The 12101-nt window shown below is 41.5% G+C and overlaps 1 protein-coding gene across 1 annotated transcript in view; it reads right to left on the bottom strand.

Annotated features, from left to right (window-relative positions):
• LOC311054166 (voltage-dependent calcium channel subunit alpha-2/delta-3-like) overlaps positions 1 to 7048 on the bottom strand; it is a gene marked incomplete at both ends in the record, with an annotated part of 378193 nt that extends 371145 nt beyond the window's left edge. Inside the window, 1 exon segment of the mRNA XM_084070045.1 lies at positions 6815 to 7048. Coding sequence (XP_083926171.1) covers positions 6815 to 7048 — 234 coding nt within the window.
• Positions 7049 to 12101: the final 5053 nt, after the last annotated feature.

Here is a 12101-nt window from a genome sequence, read left to right as displayed (position 1 = left end):
ACAGAGTCACTCAGTCACCCAGTGAATTTTAGAAAGCGGTCGGCCGTGTCCTTACAAAAGAAAGGTCAGTCGCGGTCATTCAATTGATTCTTCCAATCAATGTGAGGTTTTTTTTTTACAGTATATTCTCCAGGCTAATTTTCTCACGAGATTGTCTATTATCACGTGGTGGAGTCGTCACTCCTCAGTGTATACGTGGACATCAAAGAGTGAACCACCGGGGTCATTTTAGTTGACAGTATGCTATGCTATACAGTAGATAGTGAACAACTGCAGCAAAGTGAGTCATGGCAGGGTTAAACCCCCAGAGTGAGTATCGAATAAAAGATCTCTTTGCAGCCGGGGAGCCCAGCCCCAGTGGTGTAAAGTAACTAAGTGCATTTACGCAAGTACTGTACTTAAGTACAATTTTGTACGCGAACATTTTTAACTCAAATCTTTGCTTCTGGGGGGTCCCTGGAACAAAATATTTTGATGGGGGTCCGTGGCCAAAAACATATCATTTTGGGGGTCCTTGACATGAAAAAGATTGAGCACCATTGATATAGAAACATACGTTTTCGAAAATACTGTTGAGATTTAGGAGACATGTAGAATCGGCTTCAGGTCTCAATGGGTTAATGAGTTGAAGACACTTTACTGGAGTATATTTCCAATTTTCTGTACTTTTACTTCTACTCCACTACATCTCAGAGGCAAATACTTTTACTCCACTATGCAATTCTTTGAAAATGTTATAGTTACTAGTTACTTTGTGGCATAAACATAGTGAACTTGTGAAATGGGACATTCTGCATAATAAGTACTTTTACCTTCGGTACTTTAAGTATATTTTGATGCCAATACCTCTACACTTTTACTCAAGTACATGTTTTATACGGTACCGGACTTTTACTCGTAACAGAGCATTTCTACATTGTGGTATTGATACTTTTACTTAAGTAAAACACATTGAGTACTTTGTCCACCACTATTGAATAAAAGATCTGTTTGCAGCGGGGGAGCCCAGCCCTGTGTGTATTCAGCAGAACTCTTGCATCATATCCATGACCCGACAGTAATTATACCAGGACCCGACGAAGGCACAACGAAAGGAGGGGGTATGTGGCTTGGAGGAGAGTTTATGGAAATGTACAAAAAACGAGAAAAGACTTAAATGTTTTTTTCACAGCTTGGCAAAGATGTCAATAAACAGACTGTAGTTGCCACTTTCTCGTTACTTTCTCCCTATTGGCTAAAAAAAGCCAGCCAATGAGGGGTCGCCAATGGCTTCCCATAGCCTACTACTCTGAACCGGGAGGCATACGATAATCCGACATCCCATTTCTCCGACTATGTGGCATCCGCGTGCGGTTAGGGTTAGGGTTCGGGTTTGGTATAGGGTTAGTATTGGAAACATCGGAGGCATGCGCTGTCGGAGGAATGCGCTGTCGGACTAACGTATTGCACCCCTCTGAACCAAGCCCCCAGAACCGCGGTAGAACAGTGAAGCTGTCGTCGCCTAGTGGTCAAATCTGGGATTGCAAGACTTCCGCATTTAAAACGCTACTGCGGCACGTGCTTCTATCGTCTGAAAACACACACACACACACACACACACACACACACACACACACACACACACGCGCACACACACACACACACACAGCGAGGCAGGGAGGTGTAGGACCCAAGCATAAGATGAGAGGCAGAGGCAGCGTAGCTCAAATTAAAGTGTTTATTAACACCAACCAAGAGGAGTAGGCAGTAATCAAAGTCCAGGGACAAGCTAAGTCAATACACAGGTAGGCAGTCAGAAATAAGGAGGGAGTAGGGCGAGAACTAAACTGGAAAGCTAAGTGAACAAAATACAAGGCAACAATGAGGCATGAACAAACAAGAACTCACACGATCATATACAACGAACCAACAGGGAACTGAGGCAAATACAGGACTTAAATAGACAGGGGATTAACAGGACGCAGGTGAACACAACAGACAATCAACACAGGATAAGCTAACAGGCAACGAGCACAGGTGACTAGGTTTACAATAATTACAGGGAGGTGAGACAAGACAGGAAACAGTAAACTAGGCAGACAGGAGACACTACCACAAAACAAGAGTACGGAAAACCAAGGCAAGGCAACAGTGTTACAATACAAGACAAATGCAGAACATAATGAACAACGGCCTAAACAGGCCTAAAGAACAGCCCTTAGGAGTCCAACACCATATAAGGGCATTCAAGGTCCAAATAATAAAGTCACCGTCCACGGCCCGAGGAGCAGACCGTGACACACACACACACACACACGCACACGCGCACACACACACACACACACACAAACGTTTTCTATATTTGGTAGTCAACCTGTAAATGACATTTCATGTCAGTCTTGTTTTTTGATTGATTGAATACTTTAACAGTTTGAAGAATGATTAAACAACAATGCTAAAAGGATAACACAAAAAGCCCTGAGGGCTTGTTTCCATTGTGGTCATATTGATACATATTTATATTCAGACAGACAGACAGACAGACAGACAGACAGACAGATAGCAGTGCTATCTGGTGAATAAAGGAGCAAATTGCCCATGCTCACATCAGAGGAAAGAACATCAAAAGGGATTAATGACCCACTCCTCTGCTCTCTCTCTCTTTCACACACCCACAACAACACCTCTCGTTTCTCCACTGCTCTCCTATCTCGTCTCCTTGCAATTCCATCTCTCCAGCACAAGCTTTTGGGGATGCATGACTGTTCATAGTGCCAGTTCATGGAAGAATAAATACAGAAATATAGGCCTATGACTATCTTTATAGTGCAGGGATATCATTGTCAACTTTCCTGGATCAGGGCCCTGCACTTGAAAATTGTGTTCTGCTAACGTAGTAGTTCCTATTTATCGGTATCACAGACGCGCGGACGCGGGAAGCGAACGCAGCTCGAAAATAACAATAAGAAGAATAGAAAGGAATGAGCAATTGTAGAGAAGTGGGTGGTACAGTTTAATTAGTGAGAACAGGGCCGCCACAAGAAGGCTCCATACCGCTAGCCCCATTTTTCTTTTTGTCTTTTTTAAATTAATGAGAGCGTGAGTCACATGGGGGCGCGGCTGCACACAGGCAGTGCACACAGACACACACACACACACACACACACACACACACACACACACACACACACTAGCACGCACGTGCGCGCGCACGCACACACACACACACACACACACAACCCGAGCACGGTTTAATAGTAAGCTCCACTTGCGCGGAGGCGCGCCTATCCCTCTTTTTTTAACATGTGTATATTTCTTTTATATAAATGTTATTATATAATTAAAATATTTGGGATTTTTTTTGCCAATTATTTGGAGGCCCAATAGCAATGTCCTCGCGGCCCACCAGTGGGCGAGAACCACTGTTTTACAACACATACAGTACTACTGATACTGGCTACCAGAGTCCTGACCTGATCAATGACCAAACTGCCAGTCCGACTGTCTTTAATAACTTAAACCCTATTTGACAGAGTCTCCAGGGTTTGTTTAGGGGCCCTCTTTTTGTCCTCGACACCAAATCTCTTTGCCAAAAGTAGCCGATCGACAGGGTCAGATGAGCTTGTAGATTTTGTGCATTTTCTGTGAATGTTCACCTATTATGCCAAGCCAGGGTTCAAGTGGTTAAACCAGGGATCTTCAACGTTTTCAGGCCAAGGACCCCCTAGCTGAGAGAGGCATGAAGCAGGGACCCCCTCTATATTGTATAAAATTGTGTTTCAGATAAACTTTTTTTGTTTACTTGGTCTGCTCTTTTTTCCCTCTACACCTATAGCCTCTTTGCCAAAAATAGCAGATCTACTGCTTGTAGATCTGCTATTTTCGGCTAAAGTTCTCCTCAGAAAAGGAAAACAAAAAAAAATCATATCACACAAAGATTTGGCGGACCCCCTGTAGTAACTCTGAGGACCCCCTAGGGGTCCCGGACCCCCTGTAGTAACTCTGAGGACCCCCTAGGAGTCCCGGACCCCTTTTTGAAGACCCCTGGGTTAAACAGTAAATACTCCATCATCAACAGAGCAGACGTTGAGTTTAGATTTTAGATTTTTTTCTTTTTGGTACAAAGCTCTTTACACAAATGCAACATTTTTATTATTATTCTTAGTATAATTATTATTATTATGGTTGTGATGCCAGTGTCTCTCTTGGGCTGGTCCATAATCACATAATCACAGAAATCATCATATTATGAGTTCTGTGTTCAAAGCCAGCCTCTTTTGTGGACCAATAAAAGTGCTTTATGATTGCCAAAGTGCAGACCGTGGCCAAAAAAAAACAGACAAATCTGCCAGTGCAAAAAAAATACAATAAAATTGCCCTCGGCAGATTTGGTCTGGCCCCGCTCGGTTGTGATTGGATTTCGCTGCCCCCCCCTAAGTTGTGGGACACCAATCAGGGCCCGGTATGCAAATACGGGCCGTGTTCATCACCAGAGGCTTTTTTTTTTATCAGCCCCTTGGAGAGCTTTTAGTGTAGCTCGGTCACTTTACTAGAAGGTGGTCCATTTTTAGCTTGCACAACAAAAGGAATTCATTCAGCAATGCATGACTTGCTTTTGTGGATTTCTCCCTTGTGTGTTTAACCCATTCAGACCGGAGAAGAATCTGTGTAATTTTTAGATTTATTTAGGCTATTAAAAAATAGCAGATCTACAAGCTCGTAGTGCAGCACCGAGAGCGGCGCTACGAGCTTGTAGATCTGCTATTTTTGAAAAATTGTGAAAATATGTGCAAATCTTTGAATATATTCACCTGTTTCCTAGGCTGTGTGTTTTCCACTTCCTGTCGATTTCATTGGATATCATTGGTCATCTGACCAGTTTCATTGGATCAAATCGACAGGAAGTGGAAAACACAGCTTAGGAAACAGGTGAATACTATATATATATTTTTTAACTCAAATCTTTGCTTCTGGGGGGTCCCTGGAACACAATATTTTCAGATGGGGGTCGGCGGCCAAATACATATAGTTCTGGGGGTCCTTGACATGAAAAAGTTTGAGAACCACTGATATAGCAACATATACGTTTTTTTTAAAAAGAAACTGTTAGGATTTAGAAGACATTTGTAGAATCCCAAGAAGCAAAGATTTGAGTTACAAATGTTCGCTTTAAAAACATATATATATATATTCAAAGATTTGCACACATTTACATTTTTTTTAAGAATAGCAGATCTACAAGCTCATAGCACGGCGCTATGAGCTTCTATATCTGCTATTTTTGAATAGCCAAATAAATCTTAAAATGACACACAGATGCGTTCCCGGTCTTAAAGGTTTAACCTCACCGCACACCAGAACTAGATTATGTGGCAAGTTATTTAATTTGATCCTTTGACAGTTAGCAGCAGCAATGGCTTTTAGTCTGTGTGTGTGTAGGGCTGGTTATGTATTTGCTGCTCGAGAGGCAGCTCAAAGCTTGTATAATACGTCTGTCTCGTCTGATACAAATGGACAGTGACGGGCAAAGACCCATTAGGGCCTGGTGAATCTTCATGTAGGCAATAAATAATTCCCCATTTCTGGGGGCCCTGGAGCTCACCTTGCTCCATAAATACCCGGCGTAATTGAATTAATGAGACGGCAAAGACTTTTATCTTCCATCAAGCGCTGGTGGAGAAACAGACGTCTGCTTGTTGATTAGATGCAGCGCCATTGTCTGCGTAACTGAAATTATTAAATCTGCACCGTCATAGATCAAAATATCCACTTCATGTGAGACCGGATAAAGGGAAAGATTTTTCTAATGTCCTTTCTTCACAACTTCAACTTTATTGTTACTTCACACAGTTTGCAGGTGTAAAATAATGCGTGAAATTATTTTTTTGTACAAGCTAGCAACTTTTTTCAGATTCAAGAAAAGAGTCAAGACTTGTGAAGTGAAAAGAATAGAGAAAGAATGTTCAAGGTTCTTTGTTGTTACGTCTTCTGTACAGGTACATAAAGAGTAATATGTACTTTTGTTCAACTTCGAAGGGACCACAACAGAAAGAAGCCTTCAGGCTTTATTGGGTTGGGTATTATCCCTTAGAGATTTTATGTGTATACTTTTATTTTTATCATGCATTGTATGTTATCAATAAAAACCTCAACCAAACAATCCTCATTGCAGCAGCATAGTAACATGATAAACAACAGTGATAGGAAAGAAATTGAAAAAACAACCACACATTATATACTGTATACAGTACAAATGGAAGTCATTATATATAGACATATCAAATATAAAATATGTAAAATCTTAAATATAAAGGTGCATGGTCAAATATAAATTAAATGAGGCAATACGCTTCTAGTGCCAGTAGAAAAAATCATTTGCAGCAGATATAAATAGCAGCTGTTATAGAATCACATCACACAAGGCCTCTTGTGCAGACATCACTTAGCAGCAGATATCAAACATTTAAGTGTGTACATAAGTGGCAGTGCAAAGGAGTGGAGCGTATTCATAGTCATACGTACATTAAGTGATGATGTGTGACGACGTGGCGACAGGGCTCAGCGGTTATACAATAGCCTGATGGTTGACATGTGGAAACTGCTCCCATAGTTTGCCACTGCTTGCCTTGCCGTGGCCGTGGTAGTGCTTTAGCCCTATTCAACACGTGTGTGTGGTGTCTGTGGCCCATTTCAGGTCCTCAGCGATGCGTATGCCGAGGAACTTAAAGTCACCAACGCTCGAGGCACTCGGGTGGCGCAGTGGTAAAGTGCCTGCCAAGGTAGGTTGTGGGTTCGAATTCATTCTGATGCATTCGGCTTTGTCAAGCGTCTCCACTGTGACGCCTTCGATGTGCTGTAGATGGAGCCCTGCTCTCTCCTTGGCCTCCTGTAAGTCCGCAGTCAACTTCTTTGTCTTGTGGACGTTGAGAGCGAGGTTGTTCTCCTCAAACCATTGTATCAGTGATCTGACCTCGTCCCTGTAGGCCGACTCGTCGTCGTTGATGATCAGGCCCCTCACCATCGCGTTGTCGGAATACTTGATGATGATGTTGGATTTAGCGCCTTTCATGAACCCAAGGAACTCAAAACAATGAACAACCAACAAACAAACAAAACAACTATTTGCCATAAGCCTGAGAGAATAGGTGTCTTTTCAAGGCAGTCTTTGTATGCACACGTACAGTAGCATATGCTTTGAGGACACCGTCTGGGATGCCATCAGGGCCAAGCGGCCTTACAGCGCATCAGCTTCAAAGATGATTAATGGGCTGGCCTCCACAGTTGGTGCTGACTGACTGGTTGGTGCTGTTGGTCTTGAAACGGGGGGAAAATATATTTTCAGCTCGCTGGAGAGGGAAGCAGAGAGGGGCTCTTTCTACGCATCTGGTTCTCCCTGTCTGAAGTCCCTTATAGCCTCCATCTCCAGGCTTTTATTTTCCTTGCGTTTTGCTCAAAAATAAGAACCTGGACCAGCCTGTTGATGTTCCTGGAATAGGAAGTGGGTGGGCGGGAGCGGGAGCACAGATCGGTGAACCAATGGGATCCGGCGGATTCTCTCTCCGGAGATTTTGAGCCCGCCCCTCTAGACAGGATATCAGACGCGCTAGGGCAGTCTAGAAGTCCCTTGTCGCAGCGCGACGCGTTGTGAGCTTGTAGATCTGCTATTTTCAGCATGCATCCAAGTGCAAAATCAGTCATTACGACGCCATCAAGGCACCGCCAACATACATTTTAGTCGACTAAATCAACTGTAGATTTAGTCAACTATAATTGTATGATTGATTGATTGATTGAATATTATATTAGGCAAAAAATGTAAAACCGCACAATTACATTTAAAATACTTTGTCTAACAGGTCCGTTCATGAAAGTCCTTGCGGTCTTGTTTCCAATGAGGGCCTTGGTATTCAATTCATAGACATATATAGTGGCACCACAGTTCAAATATCAATACAAAGAATACAGAAAAAGAGGGGGGAAAAAACTATATGTACAAGAACAGGGGGGGGGGGGGTTATCTGTCTAACAGGAAAATGGTACTACCTCCTCTTTTGGCCTCCTGAAAGGTGAGTTTTTAAGGCTCTTTTAAATGAGCCCAGCGAACTGCATTTTTTGAGGGATGGGGTTAGACTATTCCAATCCTGGGTGGCAGTGATGATATCAGTGATGATATTTGGCACTGATGATATTTAGTCAACTAAAACTAGACATAAACTAAAACATTTCAGATGACTAAAATATGACTAAAATTAAACTAAACTGAATCCAAATTTCCCGTCAAAATCAACACTAGTGTGAGGTTAAGGTTAAGGATAGGTATAAGATTAGTTATAACGAGGCCAGTCGGAACAACGGGACGTCGGAATAATGACATGGCATGGCACTGCATTACTGTACATATGTGCGTGTAGCGCAGCGTGAACGTTAGTGAATGGTTTCTGGTTAGGACACATTCAAACAGTTTTTTTTGTAACATCATCAACGCTGCTGCAGCACCCTGAATTTCTCCCTATGGGGATTAATAAAGTCTATCTCTTTTTCATCTTATCTCTCAATGCACTTACTGATAAAACCAGTGACTACTGACTATGTCTGAGAACTCGGGAGACATTATTCAAAATCCCAGAGGCATGCCGAAACATCTCCCAGTCCACGTGATCACAGCCGTCTGTAGCATAGAATCCCATTGTTCGAACCTCTCTTTCACTGGTCAGCTCTTGTTTCTGTCTGTCTGTCTGTCTGTCTGTAGGCGGGGAGTAGCTGAACAGAGCTGTTATCTGATTTGCCGAACGGTGGATGTTGGAGGGCTTTGAAGCCATCCTGGAAGGGGTGTAACAATGGTCAGGGGGGGTTCTCTCACGCTGCATGCTGAATGTACAGAATCTACAGCCACCTGCTGAATCTACAGCACGGCCACCAAGGTATGGAATAGTCTAACCCCATCCCTCAAAAAATGCAGTTCGCTGGGCTCATTCAAAACAGCCCTAAAAACTCATCTTTCTGGAGGCCAAAAGAGGAGCTAGTACCAGTTTCCCTGTAGACAGACGACCCCCCCCCCCCCTTTTTTTTGTATATACTTTTATTTTTTTTCATGCTTTTTTTTGTACATTGTGGTATTTTTTCTCTGTATTTTTATGTTGATTTTTGAACTGTTTGGTTGCTACTATATATGTCTATGAAATTAATTCAAGGACCCCAACGGAAACAAGTCTGCAAGGACTTTTTTGGCCGGACCTTTTAGACAAAAGTATTATAAATGTGTTGTTTTACATTCTTTTGCCTAATAAAAATTTCAATCAATCAATCAATGTGTTGAAAATATTTTGGGTATTTGATTATTTTCATAGTAATTATTCTATCGATTACCTTTTTGATTAATTGAATAATCAACAAGCGCAGCTTTTTTCATATTTTAAAAAAATGAGATACCAAAGAATCGATTAACCAACCAAGCGTGATTTTTATACTACTTTGTAGTATAAAATGTACTTTGTTGTACTTTGTCTCACAACAGTAATGTGCAGAAATAGTGAACACAGCGAATCTACAAGCTCGGAACACGTTGTGAGCTTGACAAAAAAAAAAAAAAAAAAGTCATTAAATCATCGATTATTTGTTATAATCGATTACATCAATATTAGTTTGATTAACTGTTGCACCCTTAATTTGGTGCGAACTTTCTTTCTAGTCTCCTGCTAGCAGTGTTGATTTCTTCGACTAAAATTATGACAAAAAATGTTGGTCGACTACCTTTTTTCACTGACGAAAACTAAATAAAAACGAAATAAAAACTAAGCTATGATGACTAAAACTAAGACTAAATATATTGACAATTTCGTCAACAAATAAAAACTAGACTAAAATGTTAGTGAGGGATCTAGTGGAGAAGAGATCCAGTAGAACTAAAAGACAAGTCATTTTTTGCTTGGTTGCGCTCGGGTGCTGCGCTCTGAAAATAGCAGATCTACAAGCTCACAACGCGTCGCAGCGCGACGCGTTGTGAGCTTGTAGATCAGCTATTTTCAGCATGCAACCAAGTGTAAAATCAGCCATTACAGGCACCGCCAAAATACATTTTAGTCGATTAAATCAACTGTAGATTTAGTCGACTATAACCGTACGATATTTAGTCGACTATAACTAGACAAAAACCCAAACGTTTCAGATGACTAAAATATGACTAAAACTAAATGGAATTTTATTCAAAAGACTATGACTAAAACTAAATCAAAATTTGCTGTCAAAATCAACACTGCCTGCTAGCAAGTGTCAGTGAGTGAGAGAGTGATTAAGGCAGTAAATGCCTTCCTGATCCAGTGGGCTTGTTGCTTGACTGAACGTGCATCTGTGTCACAAAAGGCTGCACTGAGAAACAGCATTAAAGAAAAAGGGGATAGAGATAAAGCGGGGAAATCGGATGGTAAGATAGCGAGAGGCAATCAACAGCAGATTGAGGTTTCCAGAGGCGGGGAAAAAAATAGAGATAAAGATTAAAATCCTATCAAATGGGGGTCCGTGGCCGTAATGCATATCAAACTGGCGGTCCTTGAAATTAAAAAGGCTGAGCTCAATCTCTGTTCTCAACGGTAAAGACAGGCAATACAGCAACACACACATAGAGACAGACAGAGGAAGACACTGAGGTCCTGCAACCTGCAGCTTCTGACAAGCGGTCGATAGGGAAAAGAAAGAAACAGCCAGTTCAGCAAAAGAAACAGGTAAAGGACTTTGAGAAGGAAAAGAGGAGACAATCTGTGGGAAGTTGGAGCCAGAGGAGGCGACGACAATACAGTGTATCGATGCCTAAATTTATATCTTTATATCCGTTACTGACCGTGCCAAAAATAGCCGATCTACGAGCTCACATTGTGAGCTTGTAGATCGACTATTTTTTGGGGCACGGGACACTGTCGTATGGCAAAGTATAATGCAGGTTTAAGCCATTAAGAGCTGAGGCCGATTCTACAAAATGTCTGTTTTTAGTCTTTTATGTCTTTTTTAAACTTATGTTACTATGTCAGTGGTTCTCAAACTTTTTCATGTCAAGGACCCCAAAATGTATATGTATTTGGCCAAGGACCCCCATCTCAAAACATTTTGTTCCAGGGACCCCCAGACGCAAAGATTTGAGTTAAAAATGTTCACTTAATCACAAAAAAATATATTCAAAGATTTGCACAAATTGTCACGATTTCTCAAAAATAGCAGATCTACAAGCTCATAGCGCGGCACTCGGTGCCGCGCTATGAGCTTGTAGATCTGCTATTTTTGAATAGCCAAAGTGTAAAATAATGCTTTTTTAGCTCAAATCAAAAAATTACACAGATGCTTCACCCGGTCTTTAATGGGTTAAGATGAGTGCTTCGGGCTTTCTCGAGGGACACTAAGGATTAATTTGTCACTAAAAAAGATTCCGCGGAATAGAATGCATATTAGTGAGCATAATTGCAATTTAGAGCGATTATGCAGCAGCCATTTCTTGTGCTTTAGAGATACGAATCAGAACATTGAGCCATTTATGAAAGTGAATTAGCTGGTAGGAAGATTGCGCAGGCTCCAAATTGGCTAAGGGATGCCCTTTATTATCAGTGACCCGCTGTCACTGGCAATGGGTAGCGCACAACCGGCAGATAATGTCATGTTATTTTAGGAGGAATCAAGATAATCCTTGTGCCTAATCTGTGGTATAGGATTAATTGCTATCGGGGGTGTTGTACGTGTGTGTGTGGTGGGGGTAGGGGGGCTCATGTGTGTATTTATGTGTTAATGCATTAAGACCGGTAACACATCTGTGTCATTTTAAGATTTATTTGGCTATTTTTTTAAAATCTTGGAAATTTTGGGCAAATCTCTGAATATATATATATATATATATATATATATGTATGTTTTAAAGAGAACATTTTTAACTCCGATCTGTGCTTCTGGGGGTCCCTGGAACAAAACATTTTGAGATGGGGGTCCGAAGGCCAAATACATATATAAAAATGTTTTCTAAATCCTAACAGTATGTTGCTATGTCAGTGGTGCTACAACTTTTTCATGTCAAGGACCCTCAAAATTATATGTATTTGGCCGTGGACCCCCATCTCAAAATATGTTGTTCCAGGGACCCCCACCAC

The sequence above is a fragment of the Gymnoscopelus microlampas genome (genome assembly GCF_963454915.1).
Source record: "Gymnoscopelus microlampas genome assembly, chromosome: 10".
NCBI lineage: Eukaryota > Metazoa > Chordata > Actinopteri > Myctophiformes > Myctophidae > Gymnoscopelus > Gymnoscopelus microlampas.
The sequence above is the reverse complement of the archived record's forward strand: the minus strand, read 5'-3'. Positions and strand labels throughout refer to the sequence as shown.